The sequence below is a fragment of the Peromyscus maniculatus genome, chromosome 11 (assembly GCF_049852395.1).
Source record: "Peromyscus maniculatus bairdii isolate BWxNUB_F1_BW_parent chromosome 11, HU_Pman_BW_mat_3.1, whole genome shotgun sequence".
NCBI lineage: Eukaryota > Metazoa > Chordata > Mammalia > Rodentia > Cricetidae > Peromyscus > Peromyscus maniculatus.
In genome coordinates, this window is record NC_134862.1 from 60,718,724 (window position 1) to 60,733,719 (window position 14,996).

The window sequence follows — 14,996 nt, forward strand, 5'->3', positions numbered from 1 at the left end:
GCGCAAAGGAGGACGGGAATGGGCAGCTCCCAAGAGCCTGCTCTTGCTGACTCTTAAGTTCAAGTGTGTTCTTTCGCACTCCTGTCCTCGCAAGCACTAGGCTAAACCAGAGAGCGGCGGGTGAACTCTCTTATAAGCGACAGGAAGTAGATGCTTTAGTATCCACTGCCCGTTTCCGTTGTAACCACTCAGCTCTGCCACGTAGTCTCCAGTTTGGGATGTCCAGTACACTCGCTGTGTTGGTGACGCTTTAAGCCACGTTCTCTCTCCCCTCGTGGACATTATTACAAGCCACCCACACACCCACACACCTTGCAGGACAGAGAATAATTGCTATCCATGGCTCCCCTGTGTCTACCCAGCTGGGAGTAATGAAGCCCAAACTCACTCTCTAGTTTGAGCCGCATCTTTATAAAACATACCACCTCTTGGTTTCGATCCTGCCTCAGTTTCTCTGTTTGTAAAAGGGGTGGGTGAAATGGGTCATGACTTCACAGGCCAATACCCCGTTTATGCAAGAGCTCCAGAAAAAGGTCTCTGAGACCCTAAACTTATGAGAGTCCTCAGAAATCCGTGGGGGCTGAGGAAGGGAGGTGACCGGGTGGGTGTATTGTCTTCTTGTTTAAGTGAAAGTTACGGACTGAAACTGTGCTCCTTAGCCTGTGTCTCTGTGTTCACAGCAATATGACTACGACAGCAGCACCATCCGGAAGAAGATCTTCCAGGAGGCATTGATTCAAATCACACTGCCCACCGTGCAGAAGGCGCTGGCGTCCACATGCAAACCAGTAAGGAACTGGGCTGCTCCCAGGAGCCTGCTCCCGTTGACTCTTAAGCTCAAATGTTTTATTTGGCACTCCTGCATTGGCAAATGTTAGACTAAACCAGAGGTGAGGTGGATGGTTTAGGCGTCGTGGGCATTTCTGTTGCAAGCACTTGGCACTGCCGTGTGGTGCCACAGCAGTCACAGATGGTTCACAAATATATAAAGTCTACGTGTCAGTACACTTCTGCACACACGCATGCAGGCATGCAGCCCAGGATTTGTGACTCCTGAACTACAGGAAATCTCAAAGGCTAATGATCAGACTTGAGCCAAGCTCTAAGGGCTGTCATGGATTGCCAAAGGAGATGAGATGGTCTCCCATTTTATTGTTAGTCTCGTTCAGCGTGTGCACCCAAAGTTGACCCCGCTATACCCCGGAAGGTCTTACATGTGAGCACAGGCCGATTTGTTCTCTTACCTTCTGTAACTTCAGTTTACTGACATCTCTGACATAAGCTGTTGTGAGCATGGGGCTGCAGGACAGCCATGATTATGAGGTGTGAGCAGAGCAATAGACAAGAAGCACCTAGAGGCTTCTTCCAGGCTTGTCTAAGTCGGAGGGGCCCTGTGTTCTGCTCTGGGTCCCTGTTCTTGTTTTGATCAATTTCCATCATTTATGAAATTCATCTAATAATGTGTATCTTCCTTTTTCTTTTACTTTCAACTCTCCTTTGTTTTTTGGTTTTGGGTTTTGTTTGTTTGGTTGGTTTTTTTGTTTTGTTTTGTTTTTTGTTTTTTTTTGGACAGTATCTTGCTGTGTAGCCCAGGCTAGGCTTTAAACTCCTGATCCATCTGGCTTAGCGCCCCCACCATGCTAAAATTACTCCTCCACACCTGTCTCAAGAACGGGGAAATTCAGATGATACATTTTCCATCTGATGGAGTTCACCTCATATGGCAGGCCTGGTGTTAAACATTTCCTATCGTTCATCAAAATGAATTTCCCAGCAGTCCTCGGAGGAGGAGAGGACTGTTCACATCCTCAGGGAGGCTAAGTGGTTGACTAGCAAGCCCAAGGTCACGAAGCCAGTTACCATCAGCTGAATCCAGTTTGTATTTCCCTATGACCCAGCGGGCACTCAGCAAATGGCATCAGCCTCTCCTCCAACTGTTACAATGACTGCTCCTGCATTCCAAAAAAATGACTTAGGAGTTCGGCCATCTGCAAGGCTCATTCCCCCTTGGAGTCAATAAGAAAGAGCATCATAGAATTATTAAATGGCTTTTTGACAGTTTGGAGAGTCTCCAAGCACTGAACATTAAAGTCCTTTGTGTGGGTTATTATACTGTGGAATTTTCTCTGGTTGTTTTCGTATTCTATAAATGCTGTTTTTCTTCAGATAGTCATTGGCATATTCAGTCTTGTATCTATTTATTCCTGGAGTATTTCTTTGGTGGAAAGGGTCTGAGAAACCACAGGAGAAAGGAATTGGTCTGTATGAGTGTCCCTGGGCCGAATGTGATGGACAGCCTGAGGGATTACTAATCTACCTTAGAATGTGTCTTCACACAGAGATGCTGCTTAAAATGTGTTTTCATTCCTCAAGGGAAGTGTGGAGGCCTTAGTGCCTCCTTCCCCATGTGAGGGGGAGGAAGGAGGGCCCCCCTTCTTCCTCTGCCCAATCTATGCAGCTCCTGCTGGTGTTTTGTTTTTGCATGTGTGTGTGTGTGTGTATGTGTGTGTGTGTGTGTGTGTGTGTGTGTGTTATGTATACATGTGTTTTGCATGTATAGGTGCACATATGTTTTCAGGTATGTATGCCTGTGTGCATGTAGGCCAGAGATTGCCACAGAATGTTTACCTCCATCTCACTGAACGTGGAGCTTGCCAATCAGTCCATCTGAACAACTGGGCCTAGGGACCCTGTCTCTGTTTTCCAAGCACTGGGTTTACAGGCAGTCCAACCCCCCTCCACGTTCCCTTGCCTTTATGCGGGTGTTAGAGACCTGAATGTAGGCAAACATGATGCTTTATCCAATGAGCCATCCCCCCCCCCCAGCCATGGCTCTTGCCATTTGTAGTTGAGAGAGGTTGCTTTCAAAAGAGCCCGTGACCCTGACTTTTCAGTGATAAAGGATATTGTGTTGGTCTCAAGAGCTTTTGGAAACCCCAGGTGTATAGGCAGATATATTAGAGGATTGTCTGCTTCATAGAAGTCTTTATTTTCCTAAAGAGAGTTTTTCTTAGTTCTTTCAGTAGCGATTTCCCAGATCTGTGACACTCCGCTCCACCCTAGATATGCATTAGAATTGCCTATGGTGGCATTTTCTTTTTCCAATGTCAGGATTCCATTTTAGTTGATCCAGAAAATTAAGCATCTGACCCAGTTCAATTGTCTCATCATGGAAGATGTGCTTTGTAAAATCAGACCACATCCCAGCAACATAAATGTCCCTCTGTTACCTTCCCACAGAATTACTTAACTGGATGGGAATCTGTTTTCTATTTATTCAGCAAACACACCTCAAAAGTGTATCAAACAAGATCCAGGTACTGTGGCATGCATAGAACATGATCCAGGTCACCGTCCCTGCTGTCCTGGAGTTCCCAGTATGGAGGCAGTTACCATGTGAGCAACACTGCAGTGCCCGCATGGGGTAGCAGCTTCTAGCGAAGGTAGCAACTTCCATAGCTGAGCTCGGGGCCCTTCAGGGGACTCCCCAGAGTCATGCTTGCACTCGGTGCCAGTGGATGAGTGACAGGGGAGTGAGAAATAACAAGGGCCATTGAGGTCTGAGCTTGCACCCCTCATATAATAGAAGTAAAGACAGGCTCAGAGCGCTGTCGCGTTTGCCCAGGCTCCCGTGAGCAGTGTCCAGTCTCCTGGACAGTACCCCTTCCATATCTTTATGACCTTCTAGAGATCACTGAAGCTCGTGTCCCTTCGGTCTTTCCCCTACCTTCTCAGGTGGACATAAATAGGCCCCATTGCCACCCACTGGTGGTGGTGGTAGCATAAAACCCTGGGCCACAGCACCCCCGTGTCTTAGCACTGAAAGCTGTCTGAATGTGGTTGCTTCTTACTGCCTGCTACAAATGCGGGCCATCATAGCAAAAGGCATCAGTGCCCACTGCCAAGTCCCTGGTTTTCTAAAAGCTGCATAACAGGGAACCCCGCCCCCAGCACTGTTACGTGCCTGAATAACTCAATTCATCTCTGGCGTATAATTAGCAGCATTTTATCCCTGCCTGGTCTTCATGCTGGTAATAAGGTATAGATGTAACCAACCGTCTTATTAAATAAGAAACACAGAAACAATGCAAAAGAGAAAGCTGAGAGGTCAGAGCTCAGAGCTAAAATCTCACCCTTCTGCCTGCGGTGTCCCAGCTTCCCGAATGAGGGTTCTATTTCCTGTCTGTTCATCTATTTAAAGTATTTTGTTCTGCCTTCTCATTGGTTGTAAACCCAAACACGTGACTGCCTCGTCACTGTCTGAATGTACAGCCCCCTAGGTCTTAAAGGCATATGTCTCCAATGCTGGCTATATCCCTGAACACACAGATATCTATGGGATTAAAGGCGTGTGCCACCACCGCCACACTCTTGCTATGGCTCTAATAGCTCTGACCCCCGGGCAACTTTATTTATTAACATACAATCAAAATCACATTTCAGTACAATTAGATTACCACCACAATAAGGCATTTTTGGAAGGCTCTGGGAGGCTGGGAAAGTCAAGGGATTTTGCATCATGTCTGAGCTGTCTTGGAATGGGAGCCCATCAGTGCCCATTGAAAAGGAAGACTCCTTGGTTCTCAACTGGAAAAGGACTTGTGTGTTAATAATGTTGAACATATAGCTACACCTGATCCAGCGACCCCACTTCTACGTATCTACCTAAGAGAAACAAGTTCTTAAGTTGTCCATACAGAATAGAATGTGCACAAAAATGTCCATTAGCGGAGAAGTCAATGTCTTAGTCACTGTCCTGTTGCTGTGAAGAGACACCATGACCAAGGCAAGTTATAAGAGAAAGCATTGAATTGGGGCTGGGCTTACAGTTGCAGAGGCTTAGTCCGTTATCATCTTGGCAGGGAGCACGGTGACATGCAAGGCAGGCATGGTGCTGAGGAAGTATTTGAGAGCCGCATCCTTACCTACGGACAGACAGAGACACAGAGACTGGGCCTGGTGTGCACTTTTGAAACCTCAAAGCCCACCCCCAGTGATAGATACACTTCCTCCAACAAGACCACACCTACTCTAACCAGGCCACACCTTCTAATCCTTATCAAATAGTGCCCATCCTTGGTGATTAAGCATTTAAATATATGACCCTATGGGGGCCATTCTTATTCACGTCACCACAGTCAATGTCAAATTAGTATGGATGGTCAATTCCAGCTTAACTATGTAGTGAATGATATTTATCCATAAAGAGGAATGAGCTGCTGATCCATGTATGTATTCCCAGTGCACAGAAAGGGATGGGGATGACGGATGGCTGGGTGCCTCCTTCACAGTTAACAGGCACAAGGTGCTTAGTGCATAGGCTGGAGGCAGAGGGAACCCGGGAGACGGTGGCTGCAGTTATCCCAGCATCTCTAGCCTGCAGGACCAGATGCTGTCTTTCCACGATCTACGAGGAGGCGACTGGGAGTCACCCTTTCCTCGTCTCTTTTGAAAATAGGCATCTTGAATTTTTTTCTTCTTTTATTTTCAGTATTATACATTAATTACAAGAAATAATGGGTTTCTTTTTATTTCCATCTGTGTCCATAATGCATGTTGACTATTCTCACCCCATCAGCCTCTCTTGTCCCCACTCTTCTCTCCCGCCAATCATCTTTCCAAATAGCCTTCCTTCTGCTTTTATGTCTTTTTAAATCATTCCTCAATCTAGATTCTGCATGTGAGAGACAAAAGGTGACGTTCGTCTTTCTGGGTCTGGATTATTCCACTGATCTCCGTTTGATCCACTTCCCTGCATGGGACACACTTTCATTTCTTGTGTATGGACCACAGTTTCTTTATTCAGTCATCTGCTGATGGGCACCTAGGTTGGATCCATAGCTTGGCTATTAGAATAGTTTCCTTCAGATACAGATGCAAGAGTGTTAGCTGGATCACATGGTAGTTCTAATTTTAGTTTTCCCAGGAAGGTCCATCCTAATGTAAATAATGCCTCAGCTAACTCCTATACCTACCAGCCCTGTGTAAAGGTTCCCGCCTCTCCACATCCTCACCAGCACTGGGTCTCTGCCATTCTGATAGTGTGAGATGGAATTTCAATGTAGCTCTGAGTTGTACTCCTCTGATGTCCTGCCTTTTCTTCTTCCTCCTTTTCTCTCTCACTTCCCAGGAGCTTCAGAAATATGAGCAGTTCATCTTCGCAGATCATACCAACATGATCCATGTCGAGAATGTCTATGAAGAGATTTTGTATCAGATCCTCCTTGACGAAACCCTGAAAGGTAAAGATGGCTTGCTCCACACTGGAGGGAATGCTCCATCATGGGAAGCACCCCTGAAACAGAACTCAGAGTGAGGAAGAGCTGCAGCTGATTTGGGTGTGCAGGGGAGACAGCCAGGAGAGGGCGGGCAGGCAGGACCAACCTCGACTGTGCATCCACGAGGGCTACACCCTGGGGTCATGACAGGCTGCTTTCAAAGCAAGCATGAATTCTGCAGGGTGAGAGTCCACACTTTATCACTGGAGAGGAAAGAAGCCGCGGCTTATTGGGGCTGAACTGAGGGTCCGTCCTGAGGATCTGTCTTTGCCACTCTGTGTCAGGACAACAAAAGGCTTTCACAGCTGAACAGAGGTGACTCCGGCAGCAGGCCTAACTGTTGCTCTCTCAGCACATTCCTCCCCTCTGCTCAGCCAGACAGAGACGCGGGCCAATGGCATGGCACTCTGAGAGCCTCTTTAGGAGTCTGGCATCCACCGCACTGTGTATCAGGGCCCTGTCTAGGATTACAGTGTGGATAGATATACATTGAAAAATACTTTGGAGGAGGCTGCCATCTGTCTGTGTGAGTGAAACTTATTTAGTGTCCGTGACTAAAACACCTCCTCCAGTGAGAGAACTGGGCCAGCACGAGCCTCAGGTCATGGTAGCTAATCAGAGGGGGTCCCAGAGGAGGACAGCAAAGGTGTCAACGTGGTATCAGCACAGAGGTCATGGACAGCCCGCTATAGAAGATTCCTCCCCTCCACACCCTGCCCTCTGCCTGAAACATGCCGTCTGTCAGAGCACACACTAGTGCCGCCTGCTGAAAAATCATGCTCACTGCCCTTAGTGGTTCTGTCTCCCTCTTCGAGGTGGCATGGTTGGACACTACACCCCTGCACAGAGGTCTGCGGTCAGATGGTCAGGCACCATTGTTTCTGCGGTTACTGTCTATGTTCTTCTCCATGCCTTTGAGACTGAGATAGGTGCAAATAAGTGCCCATCTCGAACACTCGAGGCCACACAAGCTCTCTCAGCTGTACGCTTAGCCCTGAAAACCCGCTACACAATCAGACAAGACAGGGAAGTGGAAAGCCTGCCCCTGTCATAGTGGAGTTCCAAACGAGCCACTCATCTTAGTATCCAGCGACACCGATGTAGATGACATCCTTGTAGACTCTGAGTTCTTTGAAAGTCAAGGCTTGCTTTCTTCTATTCTCCTGGATTGATGCTGGTCTCAGCAAGGGTTTCTCGGTTAAAGACATTTATGAATGAACACTGCCGAGATTCAGAGTTGGGAACGTTTACAGGTTTTGATCATCAGGAAAAAGGCTACCTGGAGGAGATTGGTCCTAAGCTGGATTTTGAAACTGAGAATTTGGAGAGCCAGAGGAGCTGGTAGGAAGGTTGCCTTCTAGGTAAAAATCAGAAAATCCAGGTTTGCTTGGCAGAGTGCTAATGTCGTGTTTTGTTTTCTGGTCTCTCTCAGTGATAACGGAGGCAGCTATCTTGAAGAAACACAACTTATTTGAAGACAACATGGCCTTGCCCAGTGAAAGTGTATCCAGCCTGACAGATCTCAAAACCCCCATGGGGTCAAATCAAGCTAGCCCAGCCAGAAGAGTGTCTGCCATTCTACCAGGAGCTCCAGATAATGAAGTGTTCCAGGAGCCAGAGGAAAAGAGGCAGCAGCCTGGGGTGCTGGGCTCATTGGCCAGAGAAGAAAGTATTCCCATCCCCGAGTCCAGTCCTCCTTCCAGTGGGGATGGGCAGGTGACTGTGTCCAGTATGGATCACGCCGCTGGGAGTCCTCTCACTGCAGAGGACACAGCAGGACCCCTCGGCTCACGCTTGTCGGAGGTGGAAGGTGGGGAGACCCTTAAAGATGAAGAACCGACCTGTGAGAAGCCAGAGTCTGTCACCATCCCAGGGTCCTTGAAGGAGCTGAAAGAGTTGCTGACTGTGACGGTGTCCGTGGAGTCTGCCCCAGGGACTGAAAACGATACACACAAGGGGACACCTGTTCCCCAAGAAAACGAAAAAGAAGAAGAAAACAAGATCTACCCAGAAGCCAGCCAGCCAGCTGCCAGCCGGCAGGACAACTGTGAAGAAAGTGAGGTCGGAGAGAGGGGGGTTCCTCCTACCCCTTTGGAAGTGGAGGTTCCTGGAGTAGATGTAGGGGCATTGCCAGAGGCTAGCAGCCCTACCTCTCCGTCCACTGGTGGGGGGCTCACGGAGGACACCAGCTGTCTCGGTCCCTCAGGGGAGCCATCTGCGGCTCCCGAGCCCACTGGGAAGGTACCCCCAGCCATGGTTTCCCCAGAGGCCACCACCCATGCAGGAGGTGAGGCCGGGCATGCTGTGGGGGTCACACTGCAGGAAGAGGCCACGCTAAGTTCTAATCCCATCTGTTCTACGGAGAGGAATGAGGTGCCCCAGGCTTCTGAGGATCAAGAGGTGCTGGGAGGGAAGGATAGCCCAGTCCTTGCTATGGCTACAGAGCAAGTCAATGCTACCCAGGTGCATGGGTGTCAGTGGGTGGTAGAGGATGCGCCAGGCACTGACAGCCCAGATGTGCATGATCATGCTGCGAGCTCCCCAGAACAGCCCTCTGAGGAGTGCTAGAAACAATTTGACTGTAGTTTTTCTTTGAAAACTATCAGTCAAAGGGGTTTCGTTATGGGTATCTGTAGGGGAGTGCATGTGGGTTGCTATAGAAATTTTGAAGTATTTTCTTAATTTGAATGATAACGCCAAAGGGAATGTATGCAGGGTGTGAACACTGAGGCCAGCTTTGGGGAGCTGACCTGCTCCCTGTGAATGATTCCATTAGCATCTTAATAGAAATGATAAGAGAACCGGAATGTGGGGTGAAAAGCAGTTAAAGGGGCTCCAGAGAGGGAGAAGTCCTGCAGCAGAGACTAAAAGAGCAGGGACTGGCACCCCAATATTCTCGTCACTGAAATGTGGTGCGGATTTTGTGCTGCACTTGAAGGTATTTTTAGCGAGAGTGCAAAGGTCTGCAGTGACTCCAGCCTCGCCCCCCCACCCCCACTCTGTCAGCGTCACTGCCTCGTAAGTGGCATCTGTCCAAGGCCAGGGCACACGAAAGAGGAAGTCATGAGCACCAGGCACCCCTGCCCTGTGAAGTGCCCCAGAGCCAGTCATGGCTGGTAGATCTCAGGCGAGGCGGAGCAAAAATCCAGGTGGAAGGTCTGTGGAACCATCTAGAAGCCCTGTTCCTAATCCTGCTATCAATTCCTTGTTGGTTCATGTTGTTGATTTGCACTAATTAATCACCTTTTCAGGAAATTCAGATGGGGCAAGAGATTGCATTGGCACAAATTAGCCTTAGAGTGTGCAAAGTGCTTGGTGACTACATTTTCTAGCTCAAAACCTGCCAGTCACACAGACATTATTTTAACAGCTAGTGTGTGCTCTGTTAGGCACAGGAAGAAATAGAAGATCAGGTGTTTTGCTTCATATGCATTAAAGGGCTCCTAAGAATTTAGTCTAGAAGGAAAGAATATTTTTTCCAGTTTTTAAGTTTCAGTGACAGCCTTGACTCCTTCCATTCACATGGTCCTGGTTTAGTCTCAGAAGGGAATGAGAATGCATGAATGAACACAGGAATGAATGAAGTCAGACAAGTTTATGTCATTACCAAAGAGATCACCGAAAGTAGAAACGGTTTCATCATTCAACAAATTAATTCCTTAAGTACCCTGTCAGGTACCAAGCCTGGGGATACCATGAAGAAAAGACCCCCGCTCCTCCTTTCTGAAGGAGCCAGGAAGGAATTCACCTTGAAAGGAGATTGTGTAACTGTTAGTATAAGAGATGAGTGGACTCAGGTGTAATCAAAAAGACATATCTTATTGGGTTTCAGAGAAAGCTCAGATCATTCCCTGAAAGTTGCAGTCCCAGGCAGTGGGCCCGAAGCTTCCTTTCACATTTTAACATCAGAACCTCACACTTTGTCTTCCGAGTTTGTTTTGACTCAGCACCGTCAAGAATAACTTCCTTCAGAGAAGTTATCCCACACTTCAGCCATTTAAGCAGGAATGGAGCTTTTTTCCCTCCCCACCTCTCCCACAAAGAATTTCTGTGATTTCTAAGTCATCAAGGATGAGTAATAATCACATCAGCATGGTCTCATATTGAATCATTGCTCCTTTCCTTAGAACATTTGTATCCTCGGTGTCCATGAGATATCCCACCATTAAGTAAGGAAGCTATGGCCAATCTCCCATGGTCCCTGCTTACCTTATACCTGGTCTTCAGCATGCTGTACCAAAATTGTGTTTACTTCCTGTCTCTTCCACAACCTCCTTTCTTCAAGGACTGAAACTAGGGATTACTCATCATTTGTTCTTTCCGCTGGAAACCCACAGCCTTGAATAATGGCTTCCTGCATGCCGAGTAACTTGAACATCCCAGGGCCTAGCACAAGTACTGAGAAGCTTTGTGCTGCTCCAAAGAGGTGGGAACTGAACACCTGGCACACTGCTGTGCAGGGCCTATTTGGAGCTTGCTTTTAGACAGGGAGAGGTTTTTAATTAACTTTCTGACCATGTTGAATCTCCCCATACAGTCCAATGCTGAAGGGGCAGATGGCCAAATGGCCCGCAGCTCTGCCCAGTAAGGCAGGGAGCCAAGAGAACAGTGTCTAGCTCCACAAACATTGCCCTTCTTTCTTGGGAGAGCCATGGCTATCACAGAGTCCCATTTCATGCCAACCCCACTCCAGAACCTTCCATCTGCCCCGCTTTTGCTCACCCCATGAGAAGCTAAGTGTAAATGAGAGTTCATGTCGCTGAATTAGCTGGATGAGAAGTAGGGCCAATCAGGAAGGCCAGAGAGGCATAGGCACTAAGTAGCAAGACATTCTAGAAAACGCCACGAACCCTTTCTGGACATGTTTCACACGGCCAAGTTCTCCAAAATAGGCAAGGCAGCTGTTACACTGGAGGATAGATGAGGAACCTGCAGCCCATTGAAAAAGTCTGCATGTGTGGTAACATGTCGAAAGAGTGTCTTGCTTTAAATTAATTTGTGTGTGGCCTAGTGTTTCCACAGGGGAGCAAGGTGCTGGTAATCTGAATGGGCAATTTCTGCCTTTGCAAAGCTGTTACAGACTCCTAGTTCTTGGCCAAAACACCAGGACTTTAATCCAGTGATGCTACTTACTGACCTTTCACTAAGAGATTTTCCTTGAAAAAAAAAATGACTTGTCAGTTTGTCCTGTGTAACTTGGCACAGTGTATGGAATTATGCAGTAACCACACACATACACACACACACACACACACACACACACACACACACACACACACACACACCACTACAAAGTCAGGTTCCGGTCGTTGTTTTCAAAGAGGTTGAGTGTGAAGAATGGCAGGTCATTAGGTTTGTCCTTCTGTAGATTTTATTATACAGATCCTCAGGTTTGCCCTTGTAATTCTTCAGATTAAAGCCAATGGCTTCAGAGGATTTTACAGTTCTCCCAGACAAAAGTGATTTGATTTGTTATTTTTGTAAAGTGTGACCTGAGGGTAAGGTTTCAGAGAGAGTACTTGCTTAGCAGGCTGGAGGTCCCACTTTAACCCAAAAGTGGGAGTGGCAGGGGAGCTATGTGACATGTGCTAAATAGTCATTAGTCATTTCAGTATGGGGGAAGAAATGACATTATTAACTTTGTCTTAAACCATAATATAGTTTCACTCTGTGAGAATGCTGGTGCCATGTGCCTTCTTTACCATAAACGTACGCGACTAGGGATTTGCTTTCTCAAGTCTGGGACTTTGTGAAAAAGAATTCTACACTGTGGTTTTATTTTTGCATTCATTATATAAAGCAAGTAAACTAAAAACACTTTGTAACCATGTATTTACTCTGCCAAATGCCTATATTCCAATAAAATATTCATCCCTGAAGGGCTGTCCAGATGTCTTTTATTTGGGATGGGGCTGGCTTCATCTTTTAAGCAAATGCCATACTGGAGCTGCAAGGAACAGTCCTTAAAAATGAAAAGGTGAGTCACTCTTGCTGGCTTCGGAGACTAACTTTCTCTCTCGCTGTTGTCAGGGTGAAATCTGCTGGGGCACCACTTAATGCCCAATGAAATTCTGCTTTGATAACACACAAGCTTATTTTTCAGCAAACTGGACTGCATCCATAATCCAGCAATGGGCAATTACTCTTGATATAATTGAACGGCTGTTCAAACTTCAGTATATTTTCAGTGGGCGAGATTGAGTCAAACATTTCTTCCTGCTGGAATTATAAATAAAACTATTGACTTACCAACACTCACAGTTGCTCATTTATCCGTGAATTCTCGCATCCACAGAGAGTCACTGTGTGTCTCTTAGAGGCAGACACTGCAGTGAATGGTAGGAGAGTGTAGTAGTGACTGCTGTGGGCAGGACCCTTGATGTTCTCAAATTCTTGGGGTGGATATGGCCAGGGAGAACCTCTAGCCCACATTTGATTCCTCTAATGACATAAACTTCATCAGTGATGTCAGTTTTAGCTCTGTACCAACAATTTAACTCAAGAGAAAAAAAATATAGTGGAAACAGCAAGTCCAGTAGGGATGGGAGGCACTCAAGATGTTTGATCCTTCCTCCCTTCCTCCCTCCGCCTGCCTCCCAAGTTTCCGGTGTGTAAGGGTCATCTAGAGTGGCCTCTCCAGGAGTTCTAGGTAGAGACACTAATTAGATGGGAGTTTGGGGGTGGGGGAGTGTGACTTAAAACCCTTCTTGCAGGTCCTTCTTAGATGAGATGGTTATTGGCTGGGAGTGACTTAGGGAGGACACGGAGGTCTTGGGAGCGGTCACGTGGATCTGCCTCTGAACGGCTCGGAATCTTTGCCACAATCCTCACCCATCCAGAGCATCTGATTTCCCTTTCTCCAGCTGGCCAGTTCCCGTTGTTTTCTGGAAGAGTCAGGACAAGTGAGGCTATACCCTCCTCTCTGTTCCATACCACCCAGGGTCACTTTCTGAACTTTGACCCTTCTGGTCATCCTATCTTACTCCAGGGCAGCCTTCTACTTTCTTGATGCCTTTGGGGAAGGGATCCTCCAGTATTTAATCCTTGTGTCTCTAGCATCCTTGCACAGAGGAAATGCTCAACACAAGTTGAATGAATGAATTGATAGACCTCCTCCATCCCGGATGGAAACAAGAGATAGGGTGGATGCTGTCCCTTCAGCACAGGGCTTGGGATGCTAGCAAGTTTATTCATGCATCCTCAGCGTTCTGAGCTACATCTGTTGTAGAAATGAAACTTGACCATGTGTTTTGCATACTCACATCTCTGGAAGTGTCCTGAAGAGTGACATCATTTAAAAAAAAATCACACTAAGGACTATAAACCCAGTTTTCAGGGTAGCAGGCAGTCACCACTAGATTTTCCTAAGGTCTCTGATGTAAACTATCCAAAAAGGATAAGAAGTTCCCTTGCAGTACAATCTGGTGCGCACAACATCAGCAGATGACCATGAACACCATTGCCATCAGGCCAGCTCTCTTGGGTTGGGCAGGGAAGACGATGCAGAGACTTAGAGGAGAAATCTTCCCAGGATTCCTTTACCCAACCCCTTACCTAAGCTCTTTCCAGGAAGCTGGAGTCTTCCAAGGACTCTGCCCTAGACCTTCTGCAGACTCAGCTGGGGCCCCACTTTGTGGGAAGGGAATGTGTTATTCCCATTTTTTTTTTTAAATCTCCTAAGAAAGACGTAAATGAGATTTTTGAGTGAGGCATGATGGTGTCCCAGATATTGGGAGGCCAAAAGAGGGAGATTATTTGAGCTCAGGACTTGGAGAACAGTGTGAGACCTCCCACCTTTAAAAAAAAAAAAAAAAAAAAAAAAAAAACAAAAAACTAGGCAAAGAATTTTATTAACCCTTTTCCGAACTTTATTCCCAGGCTCCTTCAGCTTAATTTACTGCAAAGAATGAATTGTGTTCAAGCAAAAACTGAGAGAGCTGCAGTGTCCAAGGGGCTGGGGCTTAAAAGTATTAGCGATCTAGATTTTATCAGATCCATAAACAAAAGAATTTTAAAAAGCAGTCATGATACAAAATAGCAGCTCCTGTAACTTCCGCAAGCGTCACGGTCTTCAGAAGTCGCCTCAATTCAGTGTGCCTCCTTCTTAGACGCATCATCAAAATTCTCCGCCACATCTGGGACTTCATCCTCCTCCTCCTCCTCCTCTGCAGTAGCAAGTGGTGCTTTTCCATCCACAGATTGTTTGGGCAGAGCTTCAGCCGGTCTCCTTAAACTAGTCAGACTGTCCGCCCCGAGCTGGTTTAGGATGCTGGGAAGCATTTCAGTCAGCTGCTTTGTCTTCAGCGTGCCCTGTAATGGTGAAGGTGCTCGCTGCCAGAGACGCCTGAGCTTTAGCCCTGTCAAAACGGATCACCGTTCCTTGGTTTGTAAACATGTTCACCTCTTCCATACCAGAGATATCATTCACCCCTAACTTCTTTAAGGAGAAGTTCAGGGTTTTTTTTTGTTTTGTTTTTTTTTTTTTTTTTTTTTTTTTTATCATCTGCTGTGGCTGTTCTGTGAACCACCTCCTCCTTTCTGTGAGCAGTTCCTTTCCCACCAATGCGCACTTGTGCCCTCACGCTTAGGGGGTCTCGGGCAGACCAGCTGAGATAAGACACACTCACACGGGGACGCAAGATGGCAGCTAGAGGGAGGCGGGAAGTGCCTGAGACCTCCCATCTTAAAAGAGAAAATTAAAAAGAAAACAACAAACAC

The 14,996-nt window shown here is 47.0% G+C and overlaps 1 protein-coding gene, 1 long non-coding RNA gene and 1 pseudogene across 2 annotated transcripts in view; 1 reads left to right on the plus strand and 2 right to left on the minus strand.

The window, feature by feature from the left end:
- The window catches only part of Niban1 (niban apoptosis regulator 1), a 154,525-nt gene extending 142,368 nt beyond the window's left edge, over positions 1–12,157 (plus strand). The window contains exons 12-14 of the mRNA XM_006979936.4: positions 681–788; positions 6,131–6,242; positions 7,711–12,157. Of these exons, the coding sequence (XP_006979998.1) occupies positions 681–788; positions 6,131–6,242; positions 7,711–8,846 (1,356 nt within the window). The 3' untranslated portion in view covers positions 8,847–12,157. The remainder of the gene's footprint in view (positions 1–680; positions 789–6,130; positions 6,243–7,710) is intronic.
- LOC121821295 (uncharacterized) lies at positions 4,085–10,628 on the minus strand. The gene is made up of 3 exons (XR_006062025.2): positions 10,488–10,628; positions 6,015–6,195; positions 4,085–4,925 (listed from the first exon to the last, which is right to left on the minus strand). It is a non-coding gene; the product is annotated as an uncharacterized LOC121821295 (long non-coding RNA).
- A 1,965-nt stretch (positions 12,158–14,122) lies between the features above and the next one.
- LOC102916824 (transcription factor BTF3 pseudogene) lies at positions 14,123–14,689 on the minus strand (annotated as a pseudogene).
- Between the last annotated feature and the right edge of the window lie 307 nt (positions 14,690–14,996).